This window comes from Phyllostomus hastatus, unplaced genomic scaffold (genome assembly GCF_019186645.2).
Source record: "Phyllostomus hastatus isolate PE091 unplaced genomic scaffold, TTU_PhHast_1.1 phas_scaffold_78, whole genome shotgun sequence".
Lineage (NCBI taxonomy): Eukaryota > Metazoa > Chordata > Mammalia > Chiroptera > Phyllostomidae > Phyllostomus > Phyllostomus hastatus.
Genome location: NW_025334041.1, coordinates 98,236,833 through 98,251,817, shown reverse-complemented (window position 1 = coordinate 98,251,817; position 14,985 = coordinate 98,236,833). Strand labels below are relative to the sequence as shown.

Sequence of the window (14,985 nt, the reverse complement as noted above, 5' to 3'; positions counted from 1 at the left end):
CTTGGGGAGTGCCTTGGCCGCCCTCTCTCCTGGAGGGCGCTGCTTGGCCACCCTCTCTGGTGGGGAGGGCTCGTCGTTCCCCCTCCGAAGAGGCTTTTTATTGGTTTTGCTTGTGTAAGAATTCAGGTAAAAAGCTCATTACTCATTGCTAGGAAGTAAGGATCAAACAATAGATAACAAGGAAGTCTGAGGGCCTATTTTGAGTCAGGATCAAAGAGCTGTAAAACTTTGAGGAACAAAGTATCTTCCTCCTTGGACCCTTCTCATTCAACTGAGAGCATTCTAAACAAAGAGGTTTAACAGGAATTTACATGTTCTTGCCTGAGCACCTGGGGAATCTGCCCTTTTCAGCACAGAGCTGCACCATCCTGTCATTGTTTCAGGCTTAGGTGGAGCAAGGGAACTAAGGCAACCAAGAGATAAGGAGATTTTCTCCCAGAGGACTCAGGCTATGTCAAAGCCGAGGAGTGAGGGTCCATTACCCCTTTTTGCTGTAGCCCCCAAAGTCCTTTCTTGGGGGCCTCCCACATGATCATGCCTGTCTTAGGTTGTTCCCCCCTTGGGGAAATCTTACCCATCATTGACTAACCGACCAAGCTTTGGGGTTCAGTTATGAATGAAGCAGCAGAAGCAGTGCTCCTGCCAGGGAGATAAGCTTTTGTCTCCTTGCTGGCTTACGGTCCAAGGCCATTCCCTCAGCCTTAGCCTAGGCTGGGGTTACAGCTTCTGATACCAGGCAGGGCGGTTCCCAACAAAAGGGAAGAGATTTCAGACCATCGATGAGATGTAGGAAAATAACGATGGGGCAGCTGATGGTGATTGGGAGAACTGGGTGAGGTCCCAAGGTGCCTACTTTGAAGGAGACAGAGGCATCATTGTCCTATATACAGAGTTTCTTATAACTTGTATGTTTTTCAATAAATGTTTCTATTTTTCATGTTGCATGGCTGGATACTTTCTGAACAGACCTTGTATTTGTTAACAATTAATGAGCCAATATTGATATATTATTATTAACTGAAGCCCATAGTTTACATTAGGGTTTACTTTTTGTGTTTTATAGTTCTATGGATTTTGCCAAATACATAATGTCATATATCCACCATTACAGTGTCATACAAAATAGTTTCAGCACCCTAAAAATCCCCTTTGCTCCACGTATTCATCCCCTTCATCCTTGCCTTAAAATCCTGGGAACCACTGATCTTTTTGCTGTCTTTCTAGTTTTGCCTTTTCCAAAATGTCATATAATTGGGATCATATAGAATGTAGCCTTTTTCAGACTGGCTTCTTTCATTAAACAATATAAATTTAAGGTTCCTCCATGTTGACTTGTAGTTTAATAGGTTTTTTTCATTGTGGAATAATATTCCATTATATGGATATACCACAATTTGTTTATCCATTTACCTTTTGAAGGACATTTTTGTGGCTTTCACTCTGGAAATTATGTATAAAGCCACTATAAATATTCATATTCAGGCTTTTGTGTGAACACAAAGTTTTCTGCTCATTTGGGTATATATACCTAGGAGTGAGGTTGCTGGATTAAGTGGTAAGATTAAGTTTAGCTTTGTAAAAAGCTGCCAAACTCTCTTCTAAAGTAGTTTACCAGTGATAGGGAATGTAGTCAATAATATTGTAATAACTATGCAGGTATCATATGGGTGCTAGACTTAATGAGATGATCTTTTCATAAGGTACATAGCTGTCTAATCACTATGTTGTACACCTGAAACTAATACAATATTGTATGTCAACTGTAATTGAAAAATAATTAGAAAAAATAAAGTAGTTGTACTATTCTGCATTTTCACCAGTAATGAAAGGAGTTCCTGTTGCTCCACATCTTCATCAACACTTGATATTGTCAGTTGTTCTGGTTTTAATCATTTTGATAGATATGTAGTAGTATCTCATTGTTTTCTTTTGTTCATATTTAAATTGAATTGTTAGTTTTCAAATTGTTGAGTTGTAAGAGTTCTTTGATTTTTTTTAATAGATTGATTTGAGAGAGAGAAACAAAGAGAAACACTGATTTGTTGTTATGTTTATTTGATACATTCATTGGTTGATTCTTGCATGTGCCCTGACTGGGATGGAACTTGCAACCTTTGTATATCTGGATGACACAGGACTTTTGTTGCATCGCACAAATTTTGATATATGAGTATTCTATTTTCATTTTCATTTAGTTAGAAATATTTTAAATATTTCTTTTGAGACTATTCCTTTGACCTATGTATTATTGAGAAGTGTGTTATCTCCAACTATTTTAGATTTTTCTATCTGTTGTTCTGTTACAGGCTTCTAGTTTAAAATCATTATGGTCTGAGAGCAACTTTGTAGCATTCTTATGTATGTATGTATGTATGTATGCATGTATGTATTTTTTATTTATTGAGAGAGAGATAGAGAAGGAGAAACAGACAGACAGACAGAGAAACATCGATGTGGGGGAAACATTGATCAGTTGCCTGCCATATGCATCCTGCCCAGGATGGAACCCACAACCCAGGCATGTGCCCTGACCAGGAATTGAACTTGCAAGCTTTCAGTTTTGGGGACGTTACTCCAACCAAATGAATGACACTGGCCAGGGCTGATTCCTATTCTTTTAATTTATTAAGATGTGGTTTTTGGTCCTAATGTCATCTGTTTTAGTGAATGTTTCATGTGCGCTTGAGAAGAATGTGTATTTGTCTATTGTTGGATAAATGTCAATTTGATCCAGTTGACTGAAAGTGCTGTTCAGTTGAGCTATGTCCTTCCTGGTTTTCTGCCTGCTGAATCTGTCCATTACTGATAGGGGGAATTGAAGCTTCCAACTATGATAGTGAGGTCATTTATTTCTCCTTGCAGTTCTAACTCTTAATGGAGCAGCATGAATGTATGAAATCACTTATACCTTTCACAATTATGATGTAATTTAACTCTGATCAAAGATAATCATAGTGTAACCTTAGGCTAAGTATAAATATGCTTAAATGTCTTTTAAACTTTTTTGTCAGATTCTTAAAGACTCAATGTTCATTTTTTTGTTAATGTGTTTTTCTCAAACATAGATAACATCATATTTATTTTAACTCATAATCTTCTTCGAAAGTATTATAGTTTGACATTTCAGTTAATTTAAAGGATACTTAAGACTGTTGTTGCTTTTAAACTACTTGCTAGTTTTTTGGAATAACTCTTTAGTTTCTTCAACTGCCCTTATTGGAAGCTCTTAGGAGAGGGGTGATCCATATTCTTGAATCATAAGAATCCAACTGCTGTAACATTTTAGGTGTGGCACAATACTGATACTTAGCCAGCTTCAGAAGGGCCAGAACAGCTAATTTTATAGGTCCTTTTCTGTTTAAAAAGTACTTTTTGCCCTGGATGGTTAGCTAAGTTGGTTGGAGCATTGTCCCATACACCAAAAGGTTGTGGGTTGGATCCCCAATTGGGGTGCGTACAAGAGATAACTTAGAACACACTTGGAGAAGCCCTGGTTATAACTTTAAGTATCAACTCAAACTCTTTCTTGCTAAAAGCTCTAGTTGACACATTGTCATCAATAGGTGTGCCCTTCAAATGTTTGAGGTTAAAGTACTTGATACTACTTTTATAAGAAGTCTAGGAAGCCCCAGAACAAAGTTATGTAGTGATGTAATCCCAGAAGGAGGCCCTAGCAGATATCACTAATGTATCTCAGAGGCTGCAGTATTATTTTACTACTGAGCTCTGGGCCACAATTTTTAAGTGGAAAACAGGTGAAGCCTATTTACTATCACTGCCCTGGGCCTTTTGATCAGTATATATGACTTTAAGGGAAAAGAAATTTTTTTCCTGCAGTTGACTCCTTATGTACATCAAAGAGAACTGCACTTGCACTTGATTTTGCTATACTGTGAGTGTCTAGGGTGTGAGCTGGGTGCTGCAGGAAGGGCTACTTCCTCTTCTTTGCTTAGAGCTCTTTGGTAGTGCTTTTGTTGAGGTGTCTCTGACATTATTGCTGCCACCTCCCTGGTGAACAATAATAGGACACCCTTCATTGCCTCTGCATGATTTTGTGTGATTGGCCTTTCCATTAATATCATGTAAAGCTTGAAATAAGATTGTAGTAAGATGAATAAGATCTGAATGTTTTCTTTTGGGTTTTCATGCATTTCAAATTTTATTCTACTTCTTATTGGTTAGCTTGGGAATTGATTTGCTCTTTGATATAGCAATAGTTCTGTGTAGGAAAGGAAATGTTAATTTGGGTATTCTAGGGTAGACACCTTTGTTTATTTTTCTAATTTATTACATATCAGTTTAATCCAGAAAATGATTGTATATCATTGATTGCACATCATAATTTCTAACTACCTCTTCTATGAAACTTTCTACATACAGAAAAATTACAGCTGCATTCTCACATTACTAACACCTCATTACATTTATTTTCCAGACTTACTTTCATTTAATTGAGTACTTTTATTAATTAAGGGATACTTTTGTAGTTACTGATTTATCACTAACCAGTAAATTTCAAGTAACAGAATATAAGCCAAATAGATCTATTTAGACCAAAAACCAAATTCAGATACTGTCTTTATGTGTAAAAATGCACAGACTTTAATTAATAAATGCTGTATTGTTAAAAAGTGATCATCTGATCCCTGAGTGAGTCGTAGTTTTTGTGTTGGTAGAAGGTCTTGCCTTAATGTTGATGAAAACACATTGTCTGTGAAGTGCAATAAAGTGAGGTATGCATGTAGTTTTATAACTGGAGTCTTCGTTTAACTTACAGATTTCTTTCCACAGGCCATTTTGCAACCTGTGTTGGCTGCAGAAGACTTTACTATCTTTAAAGCAATGATGGTCCAGAAAAACATTGAAATGCAACTTCAAGCCATTCGAATAATTCAAGAGAGAAATGGTAAAATGTCCAATTTAGAAATCTAAGTGCTAAATGCTTTTTTTGCAGTTCTACTATTCTGTTTTTAGTATGATCTTAAATGTAGCTGCTTTGTATAAATTTATATCAGGTTTGAAAATCTATGGCTGATTTAAGAGATTCAATAGTGTAAAATTCCTGATCAGTGCATATTTGACATCTTGAAAGTAGACCAGAATTTGACTTGATGATTTAGGTTTCAGAGAGCTTGATTTTCTTGCCCAGCCATTGTGCTTATGAAATTCAATGTTTTTGAGTGGTCACAGTTGTAGTTACTGTTGAGAGAATGTGACTACTCTTGGCCTATCATTGTTGGGACCTTTGTTGTGGGCAATGGGTAGTTAAGGTTGCATCACCCTCAGGTGGAAAAAACAACTCAGAGCCCTGGTAACCCTCAAGCTGTGCCTTGCCTGTTTCTCTAGCTCTTCCTACCTTTTTCCTTTCCCTTGTTGTGTACTTGAATTACATTTGACATCTTGACTCAAAACATCTGAGTTTCTAATCCATACTTGTTATTGTACTACTTCCTTTTCAACCCCGATTCTTACCTCTGTTTCAGATTTCTGCTCTGATAACCTGTCCTCAGTTTATGTGTTCCTTTGCTCAACAGATTTCCATCATCCTCTTTACCATGCCTATGTACTCTTTAATGGTTTGGCAGCAGGGCCTTTTCTTTGGTTGTCTCCCGAAGATATGAGAGCTATATAGTTCAGTTATATTGTTTGCTTTCAAGGGTCTGGAACGTGCAACAACAAGGCTTCTGTTGTCGCAGGGAGAACATTAGAGTGTTGCAGGGCCCCTGTTGTGGATTCTCCTCTCATTTGTCTGATGTGAGTAGAGATTCCGTCTCTTAGAACAAACCACCATCATAACTATCCCCTAAAATCCTAAGGTGTTTTTCACACAGTTAAGAGAGCTGTTGTCTGTGGCTAGGATATCGATAATCCCACCCTTAATCCTCAGTGATGCATGACACTGTGCTGTTGCTTTGGTATAAATAAGTTTGGAAAACAGTCTCTTTGTCTTTCTACCACAGTTTGCTTCATAAAATCTTTTTCTTTGAATTTTCTTCAAACTATACTTTATTCTCACCTATGGGATAGAGAATTTGAATAATTATTTTCTGTTAAAATTGTTTTTTTGTATGTGGGGGGATCATTTTTGGTAAGAAATAGTGAAATTGATATTGCAGAAAACCTAAATGAAAGTGGTTCAAACAATAAGAAATTAGGACACATGGACAAGGACAGCAGTGTGCTGATTGCTGGGGGGAGAGGGGTATAAGGGGACTAAATGGTGATGGAAAAAATATAATGAAGATTAAGTTAAAAAAAATAAGAAATTATCATTTCACATAACAAAAAGTCCAGAGGAAAGGAAGGAAGGAAGAAAGTCCAGGGTTGGTTACTTCATTCTCTCCCATTCTCAGGATCTTCTCTCATGGTTACACTCTGGCTGCATTGAATGCAGACTCAACAATTTCTCATAACACAAAAAGGGGTATTTCTTTCTGTACATCTTTTTGTTAGTACGACAGCACTTTCATGGAAGGTCCTCAGGAGTTTTCCCCTCAGGTCCTGTCCAGTTGGAGTCACAGGCCTTTATTAAACCCTCCAGCAGGGAAATGAGACCATTATGATTGGCTTAAACCAATAATGAGTCACTCGCAGGAGTTAGGGTACAGTAGAGCCCCACCTCTAAATACTTGGCTGCCTGTTAACTGCACACACCTGGTTATTAGCAAGGGCGAGGGGAATGATGTGGAGTAAAGCTGCTTCAGACCAGAGGCGAGGGCCGTTTGCTTACACTTACACATAAATACTTAGTTTTTGGCGCAGCATTTTTAATACCTGTATTGAAGAATGTTGCTTTAGATCCCGCACTGAGGACTTTAGAGCAATGTTGCTTGTACTCAAAACTGCAGACCATTTTAAAATTGTCTTTGTGGTGAGAAAAATTCCAAAGCTCTCTGGATTCACTGTTGTAGCTTATCAAAGAATTTGGGGGAAATGCAAATCAGGGCATTATTTTGATGATTTTGAAGAATTGCATACTGTTACATTATTCTTTTCATTTTCCTTATATAGGCTATTAGGAGAATACTAATTGCATACCTTTTGACTCAGCAAAAATGCACTTAAGATTAATGGGTTGTATAGCTTTCTGGTTGTGATTTTGTACTATGATTTTGCAAGATGCTACCATTGGGTGAAACTGGGTAAAGAGTACCTAGTATCACTCTATTATTTCTTGCAACTGTGTGTGAAACTGCAATTATCTCAAAATAAAAAGCTTAATTAAAGATGCACTTAAACATCAAGGGAATTGGAATAATAAAACTACTTTAATTTAGAGCAGATCTAAAATCCCAAAGTCATATGTGGATAAAGAAATAGAAGGTAAAAATTTGAGACATGTATGTTGCTAATGTCATGAGAATATAATTATAAATATGAACAGAATGCTTATTACCAGTCTACCTGCTTATCAGATGATCTAGGTAGTAAAGTAAATTAAACCAATACTTAAAATTACTTGCCATGAATTATTATTATTTGCCTTGAGCCTTGGTGTATAGTTACTAGCCCAATATCTCCATAGAAGCTTCGAAGGCAGAGGTTGTTTTATTCATCTTTATATTGCCCTAAAGTGCTTAGCACCAGGCATTTTTGTATGAAGTAAGCAGGGCCTCTCAGTATCATTTGTTGTAATATGAATGAAGAGTATTAGTGTGCTATTTCAATTAACAAAGTATTTTATATTTTATTTTATAAACTCTTCCTGTTCAAGGGATATTTTTGGGAGCATAGTTTCATTAGTAGGAGCTTATTGAATTTGGTGCTATATCCTCTGATAGTTAGATTATGGAAAATAATAGCTTAAATTATTTTTTACTGCCATATATAGTTGTTATTATCTTAATGGGCAATACAAATAAGAAACATTGCTAGGTAAAATTGTGGGGTATTTTTTGGAGGGGCTGATTCCCTAAAACAAGAAAAAATCAAAAAGACCATAGTTAAAAAGATAATAGCTTAGAACATTTTTAAATGACAGATATTAATAAATTATTTTGTACTTCTTGATGAAGTAGGATAGTGAGAAATAAATGTTTTCACAAGTTGATATTCTTCTTTGTGGTCTTTGGTTTTGAACAGGTGTGTTACCTGACTGCTTAACCGATGGTTCTGATATGGTCAGCGATCTTGAACAGGAAGAGATGAAAATCCTGAGGGAAGTTCTTAGGTACCCTTCTTTAATTATTATTTGAATTAACCATTGAAATTTTGTAAGGTGACCTGTATATATGCTTTTTGCCCACAAAATACTATGAACTAGTAAAATATCTAAATTTTCTACTGAAGACTATGAAAGTGATTTATTATTTTACTTGTTAATAACTATGTGTATGTTACATTTCTTAATGGACAAAAACAATTATTTTCAGATGACTCATACCAGATCACTGCAAATGGGAGGTTTTTGCCCACTCCCATGTGGGAATAGGAAGTTAAATAGGAACAGGATGCAGTAGATCCATGCCTGGAAAGGGGTGTAGAGACCGGGAAGCCCCATGGCTTCCGGATCTCAGTATTAGAGGAGGCTTAAGCCACGTGTCTCACAGTAGGAGGCTGGACATCCAGACTCCACAGACCAAATAGCTGACTGGGAGGCAGGTAACCTGCAAGGGAAAGAGAAAAGTGGGAAGTGCCCATACCAGATGACTGTTCTTCCCCACCCCAGTTACATGATTCCTGTCTCTTCCCCACCCCAGTTACATGATTCTGAGCCAAACGCCTGGCATGGAGTGTGCAGCCCACTAAAGGGGCATTTCTTTTTCCTTGGGCCTGTTGTCCCTTACCTCTATGGGAGTTTTGGAAGGGAGGGGCAGTTTTGCAGCACCTAAGTTTTAAATCTCCTGTGAGAATGTATAGGTTTAGGGCAAAGGAGACCTGCAGCCTCTGTGTCACCTGTAGAAGGGGCCTTGGCCTTTGGGGGCCCTTCCTCTCTAGCCACAACCACAGATCTCTTAGCATCCTGTTGTTACCCCACCTACTCACTGTGCCCCAACTCTAAAGCGGAAGAGGAGGGTAGGCTGATTGGTGGTAAGGAGCTCTAGGACTCACTGCTTAATTTCAGGGGATTTGAGTGGTTGTGGGGAGGGAGGCAGGTGTGCAAGTGTGCAGGTGAATTTAGGTTTTTCCTGTCTGATCCTACATTCCATGGCAGGGGCAAATGGGAGCCTGACCCAACACAGAATGCTTTGAGTTTATAGTTTTGGAGAGGTAAGGATATTTGGTGGTAGGTTTATACTGGTTGCTTCTGGTGGTTGATTGGTGGTCTGAAACTGATCAACATTGTATTTATAGATTTTAAGGGCTTTTGAGGGGTGTGACTACTGTAGTAGAGCTTAGTTATGAACACATGGGAGAGCTGACCTGGCTATTTTACTAAGACTGCCTCAGTGAAGCAGTTTATAAAAGCTGGTAGGGCTTTGCCTAATGGCATTAGGAAAGCTTTGTGATAGCTCAGGTGCCACTGGAAAAACTAGAACGAGGGGAGAAATGGGTCTTCTCAGGAACGAGGCTGTAACTAAAGGGAGAGGTCAAAGTCTATATTAATGGGATTTGCCGTTCAAGTTTGGGTTTAGGGTTTCAAACCTGCTGAGCTTTATTTAGTGAGGAGTCATTCACATTGCCAAACGAAATGGATATGCCTATATTTTATGTTACTACCTACATTATGCTGTATATGCCTATGTATGTCCTTCTCAGTTGATTATAAGCTGCTTTAAGCAAAACCTGATTATTTTCATCTTTGTTTTCAAAATTGCTTACACATGTTGTAAGCTTAGGTCAGCATATTGCTTATTGAATATTTTTTCTTTGACCAAAAAAGCATCCCTATTTACTTTTCTACTTTATTTTATATATTTCAGGAAATCAAAAGAGGAATATGACCAGGAAGAAGAAAGGAAGAGAAAAAAGCAGGTGCCTATAGAACATATTACTTAGTGACAGAAGTATTTCATTGTTGTTACATCTAGCTTTTGTTGTTAAAATTTAAGCTTATGTGAAACTATACAAGTTCTCTGAATATTCATATTATCTTAGCAATTCTAAGCATTTATGTGTAACTTTACAATTTTATTTACTTTATAATTCATCCAGCAACCTACCTTTAAATTTCCAATAAAGATCGAGATTATTAACTTCAAAAAAACTGTAATATCATTTATTTTTTGCGGAATTCCCTTTAAAAATTCCCCTTAATTTTATGTATAAAAGAAAATTAAGAAAAATATTTTATTTTCCTACTCCGTGTGATTCCTTTACTGTTTCGAAGCAGCAGCCACAGTTACTGCTGAGGGTGGCCTGCAGGTTGTAACTTTATCAGCTTGAAGCAGAGTGATTCAGTATCACACTTCCTGGCACACTGTCCTTCATTAAGAACTGTGTCCATAAAGAGCCCAATCTTCCCCAAAGATAAATTACACATGTATCTGGCTGAGGCGAGGGAAGCTAATATTTATTCTTTCCCTTCTTCTAAGCTGCCTGTCTTTCCACATTTCCCCAAGTCTCCCCGAAGGGAAAGGAAACCTAATACAAACTCTCTCAATCACTTGAAAGTCATTTTCCTTTTTTCCCTTCAATTGCTATGATACCTTTTTGTATCATTCACTGTCTTGGAAAAACCTATTTTACTCCAGGGCCCCCAAAGAAGAGTGGATGAAAGAGAGATGTTTTAGGATTAAAAGTGATTCATGTATCTTAGAAGTAAATCTCCTTTTAGTAAATAAAGGTGAGATTCATAGATATTAATAAAGACTTTTTAAAATGGAAGGGTTATAGAAGAGAAACCAGTTCAAAACTGCTATCAGAAGACATCAGTATTAACTCTCTGATTCATAAACACATTCTGGTAGGCTTTTTGAATAATGTTATGTTTTAGGGGCATATGGTTTTTAAAGACTTTTTGTTATGGAAACATTTTTTTATTTTTTTAAAAGATTTTATTATCTATTTTTAGAGAGAAGGGAAGGGAAGGAGAAAGAGAGAGAGAAACATCAACGTGTGGTTGCCTCTAGTGTGTCCCCCAGTTCCCCTGACTAGGAATTGAACCAGCAACCCTTTGGTTCACAGCCCGTGCTCAATCCACTGAGCTACACCAGCCAGGGCTGTTATGGAAAATTTTTAACACATAGAAGTAGAGCTTATAATAATGATGAATCTTCATGCACTCATCACCCAGCATTTAGGGGCTTATGATTTAGATATCCATGAATTACCTAAGAAGCTGCATGTGATTAGATTTTCCTCTGTTTTTAAGGAAAAACAAATTATCAGTTTACTTAGTTCTTTCCAAGATTTAAATAATGTCTTTGGTTTAAATATGCTATTCCATTTTAGAAATAGAAATAAACCAATGTGAGGCATATTCAGGCATATCATAGTACTGGTATGTAGATTATCTTAAGAGGAAAAGCACCTTATAATTCAGTGGTTTTATTTCTCTTAGAGTATTTCTTGGTGTTTTGCTCAAGGTCACATGAATAGCAGAGTGCAGTCTGAGTTTGAACCTACTTCTTGCTAAATCCAAAGTCTTAATCATACTACTTTGTTAATCTTAGCACTACATGATTTGAAATGGAATGTTTACCTATCTCAAAACATAGAAGACATAAATTACTGGAAACATCTTAAAAACTTTGGAAAGAGAGAACAGTAATTTTTTTAAATTAGTGTCTTTGGATCTCTTAAGAAGTAAATTAGTCAAAATTAATCTAAAATGTCTTTTTAAATTGTATTATGGATTGCTGAAGTTGTCAGAGGCTAAAACAGAAGAGCCCCCAGTGCAGGCTAATGAAACTGCAAAAATGTGTAATCCCCAAGGGGATGGTGAACAACATTTTGCACAGCCACCCTCAGGTAAGCTTGAAGTGTTACTAAACTTTTTCTAACAATATGAATACATAGGATTGTAAAAATGTGTTACTTTCTCTACATACTTAACCTTAAAAAACCCCAGGAGGGAGTGTTGAATGGCCATTGGAATTTAAAGTTCTTTGTGAATTTAGCTAAAGAGGTTTCAACAGGAAGAACCCAGCTGACAGAAGCAGTGCAGTCCCCAGATTTCTAAGTGAAGCCTGGAACCCAGAGCAGTGAGGGAGCCACCCATCTTTGGTACCAGGGGTGCAGCGTCCAAGACAGTGTATTCACGTAACACTTGGTATTCTCACCCTTGACCATAGTTATTTGGTAAAGAAGAAACTGAACTTGGAAAGATGATATTATTTTCCTAGTGAATAAAAGCACATCTAGAAAATAAGAGGTAGCTTATTTATCTAGATGTTTAGTCAGAAACTATTGTTGAAAGCAAAATCATTGAGAATCCTTGTGGGAAATGTTAGCAGATGAAATTGTTCAATATGTGTCAAATCTATTTTCAATATACTCTGATTTTCTTTATATAAAAACAAGTAATTCTGATATAGAAATTGAATGATGATCATGTATTTAGCTAATTTTGTCATGAATTTCTATGGTTTTAAAGAAATATTATTTTCTCAATTAAAAAAACCATAACTGTGTGAGGAAGATATTATGTTCCCCCTTAAAAAAAAAAGAAGAAATTCAAGGAAATTGAGTGACTTGTCCAAAATCACTAAACTCTTAGATGGTGAAACTGTGACTTAACTTGGTCTTCTCACTTCTGATCTTGTGTTCTACAGTTTAGTTTAGAAAAACTTGTTCTAATTTTTTTAAATGAGTATTTCTGACTTCCAATCAAGATGGAGGGAAAGGTAGACATGCTTTGCCTCCTCACACAACAACAGAGAATTATCACTAAACCTCAAAACAAATAACACCCAGAACTGTTGGAAAATCAAACTGTATGGAAGTCTGATAACCAAGGATTTAAAGAAGCCACATTCATGCAGATGGGTAGGAGGGGCGGAGATGAGGTGACAGGCAGAGGGGCAAGGGCAGGTGGTGTATGTAGCGTGGAGAGGTGGTGGTGGTGGGACGGGTGTTCCCACACTCATGTGTGGTGGATGAAAATGGGAGGGATACCTTGGGAGTGAGTGATTCCAGTCTCAGGTCAGACCACTCAGCCCAGGGTTTCAGCACTGAGAATATAAATCCCCGTAACTTCTGGCTATAAAAACTAGTGGTGTTGAGGCAGTGGAAGAAACTGCCAGATTTTCAGGAGATTCCGCTGAAAGGGCCCGCATAGTCTGAGAATGTTTGCAAACCTATCCACTCTGAGATTCAGCACAAGGGCCACAGGGAAAGGTGCCAGTCACATACAGGAAGTTGGTGAGTGACTGGAAACAGGGTGAGTGCCAGACAAACCTCCAGAAGCCAGGCAGTGGCACTCTCCAAGCCCTCCCTGCACACAGCCACAAAGCAATGAAGCAGGTTGCCTCGCCTTAGAGATTACCTACAACTCCACCCCATACAAATATAGGTGCCTTTTCTACAGTAGGCCATACTACTAAGACAGGTAGTCAAAGCAGCTCTACCTGTTACATAGAAACAAACACAGGGAGGCTGCCAAATTGAGGAGACAAAGAAATATGGTCCAAATGAAAGAACTGAACAAAACCCTAGGAAAAGAACTAAGTGAAGTGGAGATAACCAACCTATTAGATGCAGAGTTCAAAACATTTGTGATCATGATGCTCAGAGAACTCATCGAGTGTGACAACAACATAAAGGAAGAAATGAAGGCCACCCTTAGTGAAATAAAGGAAAATCCACAGGGAACCAACAGTGAAGGGGAGGAAGCTGGGAATCAAATCAACAATTTGGAACATAAGAAAGAAATAAGCATTCAAGCAGAACAGCAAGAAGAAATAAGAATTCAAAAAAGTAAGGATAGTATAAGAAGCTTCTGGGATATCTCCAAAGGTACCAACATCTGAATCATAGGGATGCTAGAAGGAGAAGAGAAAGAAAAGAAATTGAAAACTTTATTTGAAAAAATAATGAAAGAAAACTTCCTTAATTTGGCAAAGGAAATAGACATGCAAGTCTAGGAAGCACAAAGAGTCCCAAACAAGTTGGACCCAAAGAGGACAACACCAAGGCACATCATAATTAAAATGCCAGAGGTTAAAGACAAAGAGAGAATGTTAAAGGAGCAAGAGAAAAGGAGACAGTTACCTACAAAGGAGTTCCCATAAGGCTATCAGCTGATTTCTCAAAAGAAACCTTGCAGGCAAGAAGGGGCTGGAAAGAAGTATTTGAAGTCATGAAAGGCAAGGACCTACATCCAAGATTACTCTATCCAGCAAAACTGTCATTTAGAATGGAAGGGCAGATAAAGTGCTTCCCAGATAAGGTCAAGTTAAAGGAGTTCATTATCCTCATGACCTTATTATATGAAATGTTAAAGGGATTTATCTAAGAAAAAAAAAGATAAAAAATATGAACAGTGAAATGACAACCAACTTACAACTATCAACAGAACCTAAAAAAACCCCCCAAAACTAAGCAAACAACTAGAACAAGAACAGAATCACAGACATGGAGATCACATGGAGGGTTATCAGTGAGGAGGGGAAAGGGGAAGGATGGGGAGAAAGTTACAGGGAATGAGAAGCATAAATGGTAGGTACAAAATAGGGGGAGGTTAAGAATACTATGGGAAATGGAGAAACCAAAGAACTTATATGTACAACCCATGGTCATGAACTAATGTGGGGGAATGCTGGTGGGAGTGGGGGTGAGGGCAGAGGGGAATAAAAGGGAGAAAAAATGGGACAACTGTAATAGTATAATCAATAAAATATATTAAAAACCCCAAAAAGAATAGAATGGGAGAGCAGATAAAGTGCTTCCCAGACAAGGGAAAGCTGAAGGAGTTCACTGTCACCAAGCCATTATTATATGAAATGTTAAAGGGACTTGTTTAAGAAAAAGAAGAAGGTCAAAACTATGAAATTAAAATGGCAACAAATTCACAACTATCAACAACTGAATCTGAAAAAAACAAACTAAGCAAACAACCAGAACAGGAACAGAATCATAGGTATGGAGATCATTTGGAGGGTT

General features: G+C 37.5%; 1 protein-coding gene across 1 annotated transcript in view; it reads left to right on the top strand.

Moving 5' to 3' along the window:
* Positions 1-14,985, top strand: part of CFAP36 (cilia and flagella associated protein 36) — a 28,185-nt gene that overhangs the window by 9,601 nt on the left and 3,599 nt on the right. Inside the window, exons 4-7 of the mRNA XM_045827977.1 lie at positions 4,792-4,906; positions 8,083-8,170; positions 9,864-9,915; positions 11,748-11,853. Coding sequence (XP_045683933.1) covers positions 4,792-4,906; positions 8,083-8,170; positions 9,864-9,915; positions 11,748-11,853 — 361 coding nt within the window. The remainder of the gene's footprint in view (positions 1-4,791; positions 4,907-8,082; positions 8,171-9,863; positions 9,916-11,747; positions 11,854-14,985) is intronic.